General features: G+C 41.9%; 1 protein-coding gene across 3 annotated transcripts in view; it reads right to left on the bottom strand.

Moving 5' to 3' along the window:
• Window positions 1-17,640, bottom strand: part of TPK1 (thiamin pyrophosphokinase 1) — a 327,111-nt gene extending 309,471 nt beyond the window's left edge. The window contains exon 1 of one of the 3 annotated variants that reach the window (XM_042806372.1): window positions 16,786-17,639. In XM_042806372.1, coding sequence (XP_042662306.1) covers window positions 16,786-16,828 — 43 coding nt within the window. In that variant the 5' untranslated portion in view covers window positions 16,829-17,639. Of the gene's footprint in view, window positions 1-16,785 lie in introns of all 3 variants that reach the window. The other 2 variants (XM_042806374.1, XM_042806373.1) reach the window with 2 other exon arrangements.
• Window positions 17,641-17,903: the final 263 nt, after the last annotated feature.

The following is a 17,903-nucleotide window of genomic DNA, read 5'->3' on the forward strand; positions in this document are numbered from 1 at the left end:
GTACCCAAATGTAACAGAGCAGGAAAGACCCTTTTACATATCATCATGGTTGAAAACAGATGTGCATTTCACGCTTCCAATAGGATTTGATAAAGTCATAGCTATAGAATAAAAAAATAGGTGAGACAAGGCACTGGAGGGGTCATCACGTTTCCAACAAGTGAAATAAATAGAGCTCCATGATCTAAGTGATTAAACCTTATGAACCACTGGAAAGTACAATAACCACCGTTTTTACTAAATGTTCTGAATTAGTTAAGTTACATCTGCTCGTCTGGACACATTAGCTAAGCAAGCACTGGAGTGGCAATTCCTAGTTTCCAGCGCTTTGATTTTGTTTTCAAGAAAAATCAAATGCCATACATCACAGGGGACAGAACTAAAACACACAAGGTAGAAAGGTGATGTTAAGCAGGCTGTATGCTCACTGGACCCCATTCACAATCTCGAAAGTAGCTGGATGCATTTGGTAAAAAGCGATTGACATTTATGTTTTCCTCAGTAGACCTAATTAGGTCTGACATACATCCATTCACACTCAGATAGGCACAGAAACCTTCAAGGTTCTTTTCCAATTATTTCCACATATACTGTCTCATTCTGAAAGGACTGGAAATCTGAACCTTCAAAAGATGCTACAGGTGCTGCTCATGCATCTTCTCTTGCCATCCCAACTCTTAATATGAAGAGCACTTATTATTTAAAACTCATGGTTTTCAATACTGGCATTCTAATCTCAGACTCTTTAATCCCATTTTTATTTGTGATTGACAGAATTTTTAGTCACACAAATGGTGTAAGCACTGTTCTGATATTGTAAAGTTGTTCTAAATGCCCAAAAAGTCAGTCCTGTTCATAACACTATTATTAATGTAATAACATTAATATCCACCTGAAAAGTGTAAGAGGTGCTAAAGGATGGTAAAGTTGCACACATAGAAGACATTCAGATAATTCAAGTCCCCCGAACAGGTTAAGAAAGATTAAAGTTAATATAAAGGTCACTTAAAAAGACACATTGCATTTAACACAGTATCACGAGGGTGGTAGTAGAATCCTCAAACCAAAGTAGTCTCCTCTCTTTGCTTTTCTCATAAAAGCAGAGCTTGCTCTAGGTTTATATAAACATTTTTATGAAATATCAGCAGCCCATCAGTAGTCAGCTGCATTTCCACAATGGTCAGTCTATCTTTGAAAGGAGACTGAATTTTTAATTCAGTCCCCAAATACCAGAACATTCTGAATCCTGTCTCCTAAAAAATACTTTTTCCTGTGATTTTGTCACAGATTTTGCAATCTGCTGTATCATGACCTAAAACCAGCAGTTAAATCAACAAAGGGATCAACAGATTATCTCAGAAAAAGAAGCCAAAAAACCCCCTTTGGTGGGACCTGTATTTTTTTCCATACCACATCTGTTCATCTACATTTGCTTTGCTTCTTATGGTGGCATTCAAACTGCCAGAAGCAGAGGCTACAATCTAAATAACAGCAATGACAACCTTCCTGAAAAGGCTCAGGGATTGTTCTTCAGGTTCTGACAAAGCCAACGGTGTTATCTTGAAATCTGCGATGAACACAAACATCAAAGGAAAGAAAAAAAAAAACAACAAACAATGCCATAACTACTAGCTAAACTTTAGAGCTCTTCAGGGTATTTCGAAAAGTATCACCCTCTATTATTTATTGATGAGAAGCAACAGAGTTTAAAGCTTTCCCAACATCATGCAGCACAGGACTCAGGAAAAAAATCCAAGTAGCTTCAGGTTCATGGTAACTGGAAATGAGTAGCCTGACAAAATGCTCCTGTTTGTACTTCACTGCACACAGAAGCCTTTCCCAGAGACACCTGTGTAAAACTGGATAACCAGTAATATTAATGTTTATGGCAAAAAATAAATTTAGTGGCTATGAAAAAAAAATTTACAACATTGTACATAACAGCTGAGAAACAATGAACTTGAATGAACATCTGGAGTGTCAGGACAAAATCTCCCGAATATACACAAAATGTCATAAAGCAGTAGGATGTCGAAAAACTGAAATACATTATCAGGTTTGTATAACATCATGAGATGGAATCAGAGTGTTTTCTAAATAACACTGTTAAGGTTTAACCCCAGCAAGCAACTAAGCACCACACAGCTGCTCGCTCACTCCTCCCTGCTCCCAGTGGGATGGAGGAGCACTGGAAAAAAAGTAAAACTCATGGGTCGAGACAAGGACGGTTTAATAACTAAAATAAAATATTAACAGTAATAAAAAAAAATATAATAATAGCAACAACAGTAATGAAAAGGAAGGTATTAAAAAGAGAAGGAAATAAAACCCAAGCAAAGACCAGTGTTGCACAAGGCAATCTCTCACTCACCACCCGCTGGCCGATGCCCCAGCAGCGATCGGCCCCTCCCAGCCAACTCCCCCCAGTTTCTGTACCGGCCATGGTGCCCTATGGCATGGAACCGCCCTTGGGCAGTTGGGGTCAGCTCTCCTGGCCACGCTCCCTCCCGGCTTCTTGTGCACCTCCTCGCTGGCAGAGCACGGGAAACTGAGGATCCCTAACTATGGGTAAGCACTACTCAGCGACAGCGAAAACATCCGTGTGTTATCAGTGTTATTCCCACACTGAGTCCCAAACACACTGTGCCAGCTACTAGGAAGAAAACTAAATCTATCCCAGCCAAAATCAGGACTAGCGCATGTTCAGCCGTCTTTCAATTCCCATATAAATGTAGTGATCTCCAAAATACCTCTTTGGCAAATACCTATGTTTTTTTAGCCACTGGTTTTTTTGGCTGCCAGCGCTGTCAGCTGTACCTCTGCCCCGTCTCTGAGCCCCTCCATGTTGAGCAGGACCCCATGAAAGTGTCAGGTTCAGCCAAGGGGCTTCTCTGTGCAAGAGGAGACCTCGAAGTGCTCAAGGCAGGAGCAGCATTTTGTCATCTACCTCCTCTACCACAGATGTCCTGCAAGGACTTGAGGGTGCTAAAATAATACAGTAATAATACATTCAAAGTTCATCCTTCTACTTAAGCCTGAACTTCAGAAGTCTAAAGCTGCATACACTTTTCTATATTATATTACATCATGAGAAACTTACTGTGGCTGCCTCTGCAACATACCCGATGTATCTTACGCTGTTCCCCACTGTCTCATTCTGGAACTCTGACAACATCATTTTAGGATTTAGTGCCGATGCCAGCAAATTTCAAACCTTAAACTCATTCAATTCATGTTTCATTCTCACAGGAGACCGGCTATTTACTTCTGTCCTCTAAGGAGGTTCATAGCATGAATGACAAAATGTCAGGAATAATTAGGAAAACTGGTTTTGTGCCCTGAAGAACAAAATGTCGTCTTTGTCCTCTCAGGCAGGGTGTTGCCTTCTCTAAGTAAAAAAGAATGGCTTTTGGCATCCATCAAGTAAATTCAAACCAGCATATCATTTAGAGACTACTTGCATTTATTCCTGAATCTTGCCCCATTTCTCTCCTCTGTTTTATGACATTACCTTCTGTGCCCTCTATAGTCATATCCCACTGTGAGAGCAGTAGCAAAAAAATACTAGATTCAAAATTCCCTTCCCTAGGGGAATCACTGATAGCTTTTGCTACTCCAGACTATTCAGCAACTTATGATATAGCAGCCCAGAAAACACTCTTCTTTCTAGCCTCCTGCTCCACCTCCTCTTCTCCCCATACCATCTCAATGTATTTTGTTTCTATAAAGCAGTTGTTATGAATTACCAAGCACTGGCATTTGACATGCCTATCCAGGACCATCAAAATAAATTAAACTTCCAGACAGAGGATTAAGTGAAATTCACAATGTAAGCACAGCTGCTTCTTGATGTGAGATACCAAGGAAAACATCTCAGTACTGTACCCTCTTCCTAAGCGCCACAGTCTTCTAGGTTCATAGCTCAAACTTTAAGCAAGTAGCAACTAAAAAAAAACCCAACCAACCAAAAAATAGTTGTATAGTAAGAATGTAATTTGTTTCAAAGCCCCAGCTTGTGTGCCAAGATGTGCTGTGGAGCCAGTGGTTTGCTGTGTTAACACCCTTGAAGTGCTGACCTGTTTTGGCAATGCTGACACTGACTCTGATTTTTAAAGCTGAAGAGAGAGCGAATGTTCACCTCAGCCATCTGCCAGTTGCACACAGCTTCCGTAACTGTTGTACCTCAAATCACCAGGAATCCTGCAATTTGAGGCATGCTTTATTCTCTGGAGATAATAACAACTGTATAAATGACACACAACAGGGTTTGTCTCTATAGTGACATGGACGAAAATTATACAAATTAATTCTGTCAGTATAAAGTGGGTTAACTATAGAGAAAGTCTTTGTATATGCATTCTCTTGCTGATTTTTACCCTCAGAAACACACACTCTTGGTTTGTGAGAAACAATTAGGATTCATTTTCTGAAATAAGTTTCCTTTTTGATAATCTAAAGCCCCTTCTGGACATCACGAAAAAGTAGATCCCTAGAAAACTCCTGCCACAGCCTCTAGAAGATACCTCCGTTTCTTATCAACACAAAAGATCATCTGCAAACACTAACAGAATAAGGCAACTTGTAAATGTCCAGACTTTTTTCAAGGTAACCTCTCTGAAATCTCTAGAAACGTAAACGCCAATTAGTAGCAGTATGAAAACTGATGAAATGAAATCACAGAAACAGATTTCACTGTCTGATGAATTAGCAGCAATCGTTACACAGTTTTCACTCCTTATTTCAGAACTTACTGAGCTTCAATCATACCCCTTTTCATACATTTGTGTACTTCTGATGTCACCTGTGATTTTGCTAAAAATCATGTTTGGATAAGTATCCTTACTGTACTGCAAAAGAAAGCATTAGTAATTTACAGACTGAAAACTTCAAAATACAAGAGTAAGTCCTGCTTGTCTGAGTAGCCCAGCTGAAGCTGGTGATAATCACTTGTGTGAGAAAGTCTGCAGAAACAGCCTGTCCTTCAGCACCTGATACTCGTGTAGAAAGCTCTCTCTGACTTGAAGTATCTGATTCTTTAATACACATACCCTATGCTTTTATACATCTAAGTCTTCAGACAATTCCTCTGTCTACCTTGAAAAAGGAAAGGCTCCCAGTAACAGGGATTGCATCATCTTCTCCAACATGTTCCAGTGCTTCCTCCTGCCACCTATACTTTTCTCTCCTAATACCCGAGTCTTCTTTGCTGCAGTTGAAATTTATTTCTTATCCAGCTGTAACAGAACCAGTGCATATATCCAAGACCTGTTATGTATGCTCATGGGGAGGCTGAATGGGACAATTCTGTGCAGATAACCTTCACAGCTGACAGTCTCCTCCACTGAATAGAACAGCAGGCTTTCCTTCCCATATTCTCCTCTTTTGATAGGCTCCTCCACGCAAAAAGTAACAAAACTCCTTTCACCTACTGCTGTAATCATAAGGTGTGTATTTTCCATATATATTTGCCATTGGGGGAGAAGAAGAAAAGGGAAGATTCAACAGCAGAGGATCAGACTACAAAGCTAGAAGTTTATAAACTCTCACAAAACATTACTAGCTCTTCCTATATATTCCTAAATTTAGATTTCCTCTCTGCTGTTCTAATTCACATTTTTGGGGCTATATAACTGCATTATTTTAGAGTTCAGTCCCTTTATTAGTACCCTGAAATCTTACATTTATTCAAGTTCCAACTTTGTTCTCAAAGGAAACTGGCTATTTATTTCAGCAAATGTATTCAGAAAATGTAAATCTGGGTGAGAAACAGAATAGTCGGGCATAATATTGTATAAATTCAGCATAACTATTTGCTCCACTGCCTAAATTTAAGCTTTTTCTTCCTCCTTGTGGGATTCACAATTATAATATTTATAGACAAATAAGGACAGAATCTATGGAAATAATTTAAAAGATTTTGATAGCTCACAGTAACTAGCAGTAAATTCAGCACACTGTGTAGCATAGTCTTATTGCTGTAAGTTCTTGCTGCCTAAGAACCATAACCAAGTGCTACAGGGGTTTTTGACAGATTTTTTTTATTATTTTTTCATTTTTTTTAAACATACAACTTATTCAAAACGTAAGGAGGAAGTACAGTCCTCTATTTCTGAACCACATCACAAGAGCTCTGAAATCTACTCTTAGTTCTCAAAGGCCCCCTGTGCAACACGAGACTAGTCACTGTGATACCTGCAAACTAAGATTATTCGAAAATAGATATTTGTGGAATAGAATTATTAAGATCAATTTAAGATGTTTTAACCATTTAACAATTGTGCTGCAGAACAAATACGGATCTTTTGAGGAATAGTCAGAATAAATGTAGGACAAGGCACTCATAAATAATCTTACTGGAGACAGTTTGGCCTTGTAGTGGCAGGAGTAAGAAACATAAAGAAGCTGCAAATTAGCAACAAAACCAGAGCAGGCCAGCCTTGAAGGACAAGATGTGGGTGACCACAGGACTGAGTTTGCACAGAAATAAGGGTCAGCTGGTGAACACAGTGAAGAAGACTATGAGCCTTCATCTGAAGACCCCCGACGACCACCCGAAGACTCCAACTGACATGTGCAAGAGATATTAACATATGCTAAATGAGTTCCTAGAAAAGTTATGGATATGATAAAAATGCAGTAAATATGTATGATTAAGGTAGTGTAAATGCTTGTTGATTTCATTCTCACACACACACATTAGGAGGAGCTTTTGTTGTGTGTCTGGTGCTATAATAAGGAACGCCTGCTTTCTAAAACTCCAAAATTGAGTCTTAGAGAGTGAATTAATTACAACCTTCTGGTAACAACTGGACACTCCATGCTGCAGTACCCTGGGATATACCAGTTCCTTTCTTTTCCTGTAAGTCTGTCCTGATGACTTAAATAGTAAGGGAAACAAGCCTCTCCTTCAGTGGATTAAGTGTTCCAGATTTACAGATTCAGAGGCCAGAAAGGATCGCTGTGACAATCTAGTTTAGCCTTTTGTATAAAGGATAGCCTGAAATTCATTCCCGTTTTAAGTGAACTATGACTTGCAACTGACTTACACTGATGAAGAATCCACCTTTCTCTAGGCACGATGTTTAAATTGCTGGTTATTCTCCTCCATGTTAAAAATCTGTACCTAATTCAAGTATGAATTTCTTTGGCTCCAGTGTCCAACCTCTAGGTGTGGTTATGCCTTCCTCTGCCTGACAAAACATAGCCACTGCAATACCAATGCAAATAATAAATTACACTGTGTGTTATCTAAACAGCACTCCTCCTTAACTGCACCCCTGGGACAGCTCTAACAGTACCTTATTGGAGCTAGCTGACACTTAAAGCTTTTGGCAACAAGTATGCTATCAAACATCTGTTGTGACACCCCTTTTAAACGCCCTCTCCAACACCATATGGCCGTCTCCACTGAGTGGTACCGCAAGGCCACGACCCAGCTCTCATCACTCCCCATCCTCTCTGGGGAAGCCAGACACTGACTGATAATTTCACACAGACTTCACACTCCATCAGCAGGAAAAACAGCCCACTGCAGTGAAAAGAGACGTGCAGAGCATGGCCATGTTGCAACACACTCTGCCCATGTCCCTGCCAGAAAACCCTCCTTGCGGAGTTGTAGCGTACTCTAAAAGAAGGGATTTTTATTTTTTTATTTTTTGCTTCCAGCACTGCTGTTGCTCATCCTAAGTGACAACTGCTGTGCTCTCTGTGTATTCAGGCTTACACTTGGGGCCTTGGCAACAGCACCATGGCAGCTGGGGGTGTGAGGGGGTAAAAAAAAAAAAAAAAAAAAAAAAAAAAGAGAAAAATTGTCACAGAAGACAAAGCAAAACATAATAGCAGATCTAGCTTCCTACCAAATTAAAGAGGTTTTTGACACAAAAATTTAACTTACAACCTTATGACAGGATGGCAGACTAAGACAGAAGAAGAAATTCTTCCAGGGGCTCAAGTGACAAAACTCATTATTATGAGTCAGATTACTACAGCCACAGCTTTACTACTGACCAATATGTAAGAACAGTAGTCTAAAAAGAGACACAGGGAACTAGGAAATCGAGTATCCAAGCGAAAACCCTACAAATCAGTTAAAGGAAGAACCTTTGATATCAGTGATTTCATTACGCATAGTTACAAAATGACTATTTAAATCCCCTGTTCATAGTTACCAAAGTCATTAGAAAGGCTCAAAGCCTGGGCATACAGTACTAAATGTCATCCCCAGAGTGGATTCTGGGCAAAGAAAGAAGAACTAATGGGAAAGAACTCTCAATAACAGCAGGAATATGCCAGCACCCTAAAAAGATAGGGTTGCAGATAACACCCTTCATTCTACTTTGAACCCAGTGAAAGTCATTCTATCTGCTCAAAGCAAAGTTTTGCAGCAGTGATCTTTCAAGACCACTGATGTCAAAAGTCCAGAAAGCCAAACACTAAGTTGCCCTTAATAAAAATTTCCTCAATGTTGCCCTTTTTTTTTTTTTTCAAAATAAATAAATCAATCAATCGTGCTCATCTTAAAGGAACTTGAAAGGTAAATTCCCCACTTGTAGCAGGAAGTGGCAATACGGAGACAGACGCTTTCATAGCAGAGCTCAGTCATCCCCAGTGTACCGAGGTCGACTCATGAAATGAGGTGGTCGCACACCGCCCAAGAGCTATTCTTGTCATACCCGCGGCAGCTAAGTCACTGCACCACCTCCTTTGGCAATACAAGTCTCCAAGCAGCAGATCTTTAGCTGCTCAACTCTCAAGCTGCCCTCCTTTTTTTTCTCTTTCGGATTTACAGCATGGAAAAACACTGCTTAGATGGTTATTAAATATAGCTGTACACTGGGCAGGGAAAGCACTCCATATGGGAACACAGAATACAATCACAAGGCTGTGCCTTACCCCACACAGCTTGCAGAGCACTCATTTCCAGAAGTGAAAGTGTTGCCCACGTTAAAGTATCTGCATTAGAGGCTTTCCACTATGCAGTTAAAGCCAACAAAGATCTTGATACCTGTAAGCATTATCAACACACAGGTCCAACTCTGTAGTACAAACCTTGCCTTACCCTTCAGGGTTTACTCCTATACATAAAACTCTTGCCAAGAGTGTAGAGTCTCAAAGTGGAGCACCTGGAGATTGACTCTGTGTTTGCCCAGCCGCTCTGGGACACAAGTCAACCTCAGCAAAGTTTCAAGTGCTCCAAGTCACACCATCTGATGAACAACTGCCTAGGTATGGTTTCAACCAAGCACCCTTTTAACTCACCCTGAGTGTCTGGAGCTTCGGCCCGTGCTCAGGTCTGCTCTATGCATCAGTGCTTCACCCACCACAGCTAAATCAGCTAGAAGAACAAAAGCAAGGAAATCTCACACATATATACCCAGAGATTTCATTGACATACCAGTGCCCTTCCGATATGGAAGCAGAATGGTACTCTTCTTTCATATATGCTTATATAGCCCACATAATTGCGAATTATGTTTGTGGGAAGAAACATGAAAAAAAGGAGAAGCAATGCCTCTCCCAACAGCCGTTGCTGAGCCTCCACCAAGCAGGTCCACAGACACCTTTATTGACACCGTCACAGAAGCCAAAGCTTTTTGAGACCAGGAACCCTTGGGGCCCCAGTACTTCATAGCATCAATGTATTTTCCTTTTGCAGCAAAGCCAACTTCTTTGTATCAGACACACAGACAGCTTTTACCACCAAAGCCACTGAACAATTTTGTCAAAAGTGTATGTATAAATATTTCCAAACTACTCTCTTATTGCTATGTTCCACATGAATGATATTGACCAGATAGATGATTTTAGGAAAAGAATAGACAGCAAAAGAGAAGCTACAGTAAAAGGCAAAACAAACAAACAAACCAACCAACCAAAACCAAAACCCACATCAGCAGTCACAACTACAAAATAAATTAATTGTGAGGGAACAGGTTCTGCTCCTACTGAATTCACTGGCCAGCTTCCCATTTATTTCAATTGGCCTGATAAACATGTGCATCCCTCCAGCTTCCGTCCTGCCAGAGAGGAAGGAGGCAGACAATCCATCAACACGAGCTGCAGAGAATCAGCACTAGTGCTGAGAAAATTTGACTGCCATTCAAAATAAAATTCAAAGCTAGGAAATGACAGGAAAAGCCTTCCAGCAGCTTCAACTGCAATTGGATATACAGCAGTAGCTTTAATTTAAAAGCAATCCAAAAGCTACTACGTGTACTCTCTGTGTAAAATTTAACTAACAGAATGTTCCTGTAGCAACTTTAAATTTGCAATTCTCTTTTTAATTATGTGAAGGCAGTACTACACAAACACTGTTAATCATATTCTTCGTGTTTAAGGTCAGAATTGGATGAAAAGGAGAACCTGTTTCCAGAAATTACTCACATGTAATCCCGCACAGCTAGAATTTACAGAAAGATGTAAACCAAATACCTTAAACACTGGCTATCCTTTGCTGGGATCAGGTGTAGATACTTTGGTGGAAGGGACAACTGAGTCAGTTCTTTTCAAACTTTAATTTATTCGGCAATAGATCAGATTAACTAATCTCGCTGGACAAACTGCAAATTTCCATAGAGATCAGAGATGGGGAATGTTCTATAATACACTAACAAGCAGGTGTATACATCAGAGGTCTCTCCTGTTGACTTACTACATTTTGTGCTGGGTAAGATCTACTACAGAGTGGTTGTTTTTTCCATTTGTTTGTAGGTTGGTTTTCTTTTTTTTTGGAGGGAAGTTTCACCCCCCTCCTCTCCTTTTATCCACATTTTTCAGCAACAGCCTTTCGAGACCAGCATACACTATTTTTATTATGTCACACAGAAACAAATTTGTAAAATCTGTAGCTAGTAATTTCTCTGGATAAAGCACTAGTTAACAGCACTCTTCTTAAAGGTCCTAATCCCTTAGGTTACATCCAAACCTCAAACTCACTAGAAATGAAAGCTGCTGAGAACTGACTAAGAGAACCTGCTAGCCCTTTTATTTGTTCTCAGGTGTTTTGTCTGGGGTTGTTTTCTGGTTTTGTTTTTGTTTTTTTTTCTTTTTCTCCTTTTTAAGACTTTGATTTTAGGTTTTATTCCCAGTGCTGCTATTTTCCGCATAGATTAAGCTTTGATTAATGTCTCAAGATGTTCAAATCTAAAACAAATCCACAAGTATGCCAGGGATTTGTTTTTCTGGATCTTGACAAAAAATCTGAAACCTCTATGTATTATGTTTTCTCCTGTGTAAACAAACTGCCTCATTTCTTTGCTTCATATTCAATTTCTCCATAAATCAGACTTGGATGAGCTTTGCAAACAGGAAAAAAAAAAAAAAAAAAAAAGTCTCTTCTGTTTCCTCTTTCAGAAAGCAAAACTAGCTTTGATATATATATATATATGTACACACACACGAATGCACAGATTTGAGAGATAACACAAGCTGCTGTGAAACTGCTAAAGTATCTTGAGAGCTGACCAGAAACATGCAAGAGGAATGCAGTAAAAACAAAGCCTGACTGTCCACTATTTTCCTTAACTTCTTGTACCTTAAGATTAATATTTTGCTCTTTAACAAGTTTAAATGGTTTCCAGCAGTCCTGCACACATCTAATTGGATACAAAACACATGAACATTTTCATGTCTGTAGTAAGTGTATTTCCCACCTCCTTATCTGATGTTAAAGCACAGGAAAGAAAAAAAGAAAAAAGGAAAAAAGAGACTACAGGCTTCATTAAGAGGCCAGTTAGTGTATTTCCTAGCTTTAAGGCTCAATCTGCTACACCTATGTGACTCCTCACAGAACTCTGTGTAAGCTGCTCTTGAAAGCTTCAACTGATGGAAAATAAGACGACCTTCCAGAAGGAACTTATTTGAGTGCTTTACTATCAGTGCAAGCAGTAATGAATGTGAGTTTTTGTCTCAGAAGCTCCAGTGATATCATTATTGCTCTTATACTCTGGTGGTTTTTTTTGTTGTTGGGGTTTTTTTTGTTTTAAGATCCCCCTCAGTCTGCTCCACCATTATATTCCCTTTCAACAGAAAGACAGCTATGCCCTATTAGTGACCACAAGATACGGAACTATCAATGCGCTGACACTGCATGAGATGAGAATCTATCATCCACACAAACAGCAACCGGCTTCGGCATCAGTTTGTTTCAAAAGGGGGCTCTCTGGGTGTGTACAAAAAAAAGTACATGTATATTCATCTTCCTATTATATTATCTTGAATGGTTAAAGATGGCTTTCTGCCCCATTCCAAATAACACACCTGCATATAAAACATTTTAGAAAAAATAAAGAACTCCAAAAACTATCAATGTGTGAAAGCAAAGATCTAGCAAAGTGGTGAGGTTAACAATGATTATGTTTGCTCCACGCCACCTGTAATACTTCACTCATAAGTGCACCTGTAAGTAATCTATACAGTAATACTTACAGAACAACCGCTGACCCAGCACAGCAAATTAGCAATCAGCAGAGTCCGAGGCTGAATATTTACAGCTACCTCAAAAACAAGCTGAGGTATCCCAGGTAACTTGACTAAATGAATGGTGTTACTACTTATAGGAAATGAAAAGCAGGAGCAGGTCAGCAGCACTGATGTAAAACAAAGTGTTTTAAATGTGCTTCAGTTAAAAAGATAGAACACTCTAACAGCCATATGGAAGCACTTGCCAATTTCATTGAGGAACTCCTGAAATAGTCTTAAAGGACTGACATCCTTGCTAATATTTTTCAACTTTGCTGAGCTCAATCACAGCTTTTGAACAATCCAATTCACCTAAAAACTTCCCTACTCTGATCCAACAGCAGTGGCACAAAATCTGTAAAATTATAGAGCAATCCAATTTGGGACCCCATTTTCCCTTATGCCTTTAATGTTGAACAGCTAACAGAGACCATCAGGTTGATGATTTCCTAACCCCATGACTGCCTTGATTTCTACCACAGAATTTTGTATATCAGACTGCAAGATAATGCATCACAGAGACCATGCAGAGCTCTAGCGAAGAGGCATTTAGATGGTTATTGATGCTCAGGCTCGACTGGAGGTCATTCAGTGAATGGCAAACGTCACTGTTTTACAAATAACTTTCAATTCTTAGTGTCAGAGGAAAGGGAACGTTAAGGAAGGAGTTTAAGCCCCAGGCATTTAAAAGGGAATATGGTGATATAATCCTTTCAGAGGTAACTTGTTTAGTCAGTAGCATTTCCAGGAGAAGTAGTAAAGCAAGAGACAATCAAGCTTGCGGAATGATGGAAGAGCCTTCACAGCGTATTGTTGCCTCCTCTTGTTCTCTTTGCTTTAAATTCAATGCAGAAGTTGATAGTCCCGTTGCACGAAGAGACAATTAAATATTTCCACATAATTCTGAAGCAGTCTTTGTCCTATTTGTTGTGGCCGTCTCTCTCATGATATATAGATGACCTTGTTTCAGTGAGATAAAGCTAGCACACCCTCTTAAGACTCAGCAGATCGAGGCTTAACAATCAGCGCTCAGTGCAGCACCGCTCACACGTGCATTTGGTCACAGGATTTGGGGTGTGGAGGAGCCCTAGGGACAAGGGGGACCAACCCTCATGGTAACACAGGCTCCCCTCAGTCACTGGAAACTCAGCTCCAACAAACCCACTGCAAGGCACAGAAGAGATCAGAAGGACTAGATTTGCTTCTGCTTTGCAGTCCCTCCGCCTCAGCAACACGAGACACTCTTAATGGGAGGTGTTGGATTATAAACTGAGGAAAATATCCTCCTTCTGTATCACTCCACTTGATAAAACCAGTAATAAAGTGCATTTTAAGGGCTGTGCAAGGCAAAAAATCATCAACCACATCTGGAGGTGAGTGAGAATCCAGGCCACGTTATGGCATGCAATGTAAAACATTCCCTGTGAGAAAACACAGTTTAGCAAACTGGCACTCAGACCTTCCAAAAGTCTCAAATGGTATTCAGGGGCAACCTTATTAGAGGATGCTACAGTACTTCTGCTGTTAAGCAGTCACAGGCATAGCACGCTCAGCTCCTAAAGTTCACGGTATTGAAAAAATAAATTAGAAACACTTGTCTCTCTGCAGAAGCGCCTGCAGCACAGTCTGGGACAAGCAGCAGGAGGCAATGACAATGCAAGGAGAGGGTACAAACAGCAGGAGGGAAATGTCTAGCCTATCAAAGGATGCTCCAGGAGAAACCAAGCTACTCTTGGGATGATTCACAGGCTGTAGCGTGACATCACTGATTATCAGCCTTCTACAACTGCTGCATCACAGCTTCACCCTGTGAAGCTTCTGCCTGACCCTTTCACAGCAGCATACAGGACTTCAGGATACAGCACACAGGACTTCTACAAGCTCTTTCAATGGTTTCATTTCATGAGGAAATAAAAATATATCTGTTTTGGTATGTAATACTCAAATTCAGAGCTGAATCCCACTTTTAAATTCTACCTCGTTACCCATTCTAAGCTACGATAAGCAAAGCAACGCAGTTCTGAAGTACACAGCACAGCTTTCCAACTGCCGCATGGTCGTTTTCAGCAGTGCTTCAGCTGTTTGACTGAACAATGTTCAGTCTCTCAGCATACTAGTTCAGCACAGCAGTTCTCCAGTATCTCCTACATGGACCTCAGTCAGGGGCTATATAGGAAGATGTATATTCTACTATCTAAATAAGAACTCACTTTAACTACACTGACTAAAATTACCAAGGCACACGTGGCCCTGAAATTCCAATCCGGGTACCTAATATTAGTTTCCAAAACCTGTGTTTTATTCTAGTCTGTAAAAATATCAGCATAATCTCTGAACACCTTAAAAAAAAAAAAAAAAAGTAGCTAATAACCTCCACACATAGCTGATAAATCTTTCACATTCTCCTCACCATGATGTGTCACTGTGTTTGCACAGGGCTGCAGAAGGCAATCAGAAACATTATGTACATTGCTATACATTTGTATTACTGCAAGGGGACAAGGTCCACAGTACTTCAATGTTCTTGCAACAATTTTTTTTGTAATCTTACGTCTAGCCTCTGAGACCTGTCATATTCTAGGCAAATCAGCTTTATACTATTTGGACCCTTAAATACATATCCCATTGTAGCAAACACATGGGGAAACTACTAGTGCTTCTTCAAGAAGAATTCAGGAGCCTCATTTCACCTACCCAATTCTGAAAATCTTCTGAGTTCCCTAAGCGGGATACCAGATTTTAAACTGTGGAATTGCCAAACAAATCTGCTCGGCCTTGCATGCTTTGAGCAGGCCAAACCAATCTCAAACGCTGGTAATGAATGTTTGTAACGATGACAAGGATCTAGGTGCAGTACCACTGTGCATTTTACAGGCATGCTATCCTGTATAACCAAGTCGATTCAGATCCTTGTAGCAGCCATTTCTTTAGAAGCCGGCAGCTTCTTGACACCCAGATGAAGCCTCTGGTCTGACAAGAGCTATGGCTCATCTGAAAACTGTGAACAAATACCAAATTATCAACTTCAATCAGACATAAACCAAGGAAGATTAAAAAACAAACAAACAAACAAACAAACAAACAACCCAAACAAACAGCAAAACAACTCCTGGAAACTGGGGACATAAGGCAGCCCTAACATCATACAAATGTCTATCAAAAGCAACTATTTTAGAATATAAACAGCAATGCCTGTTCTTTCTCAGGGATGAATTCTTAAGGAACATTTTTCTATAGGAACACTCTTCTATATAGTTAGTAAGTAGTTACTCCTCGTTTCCTACAAGAGAACATCACACTGCAACAAACCAAAGTTAAACCATTAAAATCTCATCTCAGTGCCCATTTCCTCTTTCTACCCAAAGCAGTGATGCATCTCAAAATACACACACATGCACAGGGTCAAATATACATTTCTGGCAGGAATACCCTCAGTACAGCTTCACTTTTACAAGCTTTGAACATACCCTGAAGAATTTTTTAAAAATTAGAGCAAATCGTGATTTAAAACAACAAAAAAAAAAAAATACTGGAAAGAACGTAAACATGCTCTTGAACTGCTAGCTGTAAACATTTATTGAATTGTTAAAAGTGCACGTTTGGGTAAACTCTTCCCTTCCTCCATGTCTTACTGGTAAACAAGTAACAACGTATACCTCACCATGGCATCTTAAGCCTCAGTGCAAGAACAGAACAGAAAATAACAGTGTTAAGTTAGAATCCAGTTGCTATGCCACAAATGATTTTTATGCAGCTTTAAAATCATACTACAAAGATAAAAATATTTACTGTTTATAATGCTATCACTGAATAGCAAATTGGGCCCTACTGAGTTAGATACTACAAACACAGAGTGAGGAAGAGGTGCCTATTCCAAACACCGCACACACTGCTCGGGTGAGTTTGTGCTTATGACTGGTGCTCTTTGCTTTACCGAGATGATGAAGTTGACGATGCCCATTAGTAACGTTCGCCTCTCAGGCCCCCCAAAATAATAAATCACTTAAGAACAGCTTGGGAAAAGAACAGGGAAAAAAAAAGAGCACCCAGGCCGCAAAGGTTCGCCTTGCAGTGCTGAGGAGGGGAGCAGGGTGCTGGCGGGGGCTCCACGGGCGAGCGCGGGGCTTTTGAGGCTGAAGGGCCCACGTGGGACACGGAGCCAAGGCACTCCCCGCGCTCGGCCGGGCCGACAGCCGCCGTGACACCAACGAAACCCGAACGGGCTCGAGCTTTCGCTGGAAAGGGGTGGGCCGCCCGCCCCGCTCCCCTCAGCGCGGCGCGGCGCCCGGCTGACCGCGCCTCCCCCGGACCCCCCCCACTCCGTACCGGCGGGCAGGAGGCAATCCAGCGGCGTGAACGCGCGCTCCATGGCCCCGGGCCGCCCTGCTCGGGGGGCGGGCACAAGGCAAAACAAAACAAAACAAAACAAAACAAACAACAACAAAACCAACACAACACGGGGAGCGGCGGTGCCCCCCTCCCCTCTTCTCTCCCGTGAGGAACCGGCACCCCGGGGGGGCGGGGGCGGCGCGGCCCCGGTACCGGTACCCGCCCCCGGGGTGGTGCGTCCCACCGCGCGGGCAGCGAGGCGAGAGCATCGATCGGCACCGCGATCCGTGGCTCGGCGGTGGATTCAGCGGCGGGAAGGCGGGGCCGGAGGGAAGCGGCGGGGGAACGGGGGGCTCCGCGCCGCCCCCTCAGCGCCTCTGCGGGCCCTGAGGGGGGAGAGGCGGGCCGGGAGCGGCGGCTGCCGCCGCCCCTCAGGGGAACGTCCGACACCCGAACGGCAACCTCGGTACGGCGGGGCAGGGCAGGAAGCGCAGCCGCGAGGCGAGGGGAGGCGGCGTTATTTTCTAAACGAGTGGCCACAGCGGACTTCCTTTTTATTAAACATTATCTGGTGTACAGACGGGTGACTGAGGGCAAAGAGTGATAGGCACCGTCATTAAAATCCACAGCTTGCTGTCAGTGCTGGAAGTGTTCCGCTTGGAGATCCTGCAGCTCGCTAGGGATAAAAGTCGTTAATAGGTTCCAGCCCACTGAAACTGAAGGAAAAAAAAATAAAACGGCAGCCGTGAACTGGGGCCGCGATCCCACAGCGGCACCCCAGCCCACCACGTCCTTCCGCCATCCAAGGGCTCCCGAAAACCCCGGGTCCCCCAAAACCCCCCAGATCCCCCAAAACCCGTCGTCCTGAGGCCCGCAGCCTGGCCTGACGGGCACCGGATTCGCCTGCCATCGCTGCGCAAAGCCCGGGGGGTGGAAACAGCCAGCGCACGGTGCCCACCGCTCTCCTCCTTTTTGGAGGCCTCGCAGGATAACGTGGCGGCGGCGGCTGCAGCATCCGTTAAAAAAAAAAAAAAAAAAAAAAAAAAAAAAAAATATTTAAATCCACCCCAAAGCTTGCTACAGCCTCTAACAGCTTGCAGAGTCTTCACTGGAAA

The sequence above is a fragment of the Tyto alba genome, unplaced genomic scaffold, assembly GCF_018691265.1.
Source record: "Tyto alba isolate M040663 unplaced genomic scaffold, T.alba_DEE_v4.0 Super-Scaffold_46, whole genome shotgun sequence".
NCBI lineage: Eukaryota > Metazoa > Chordata > Aves > Strigiformes > Tytonidae > Tyto > Tyto alba.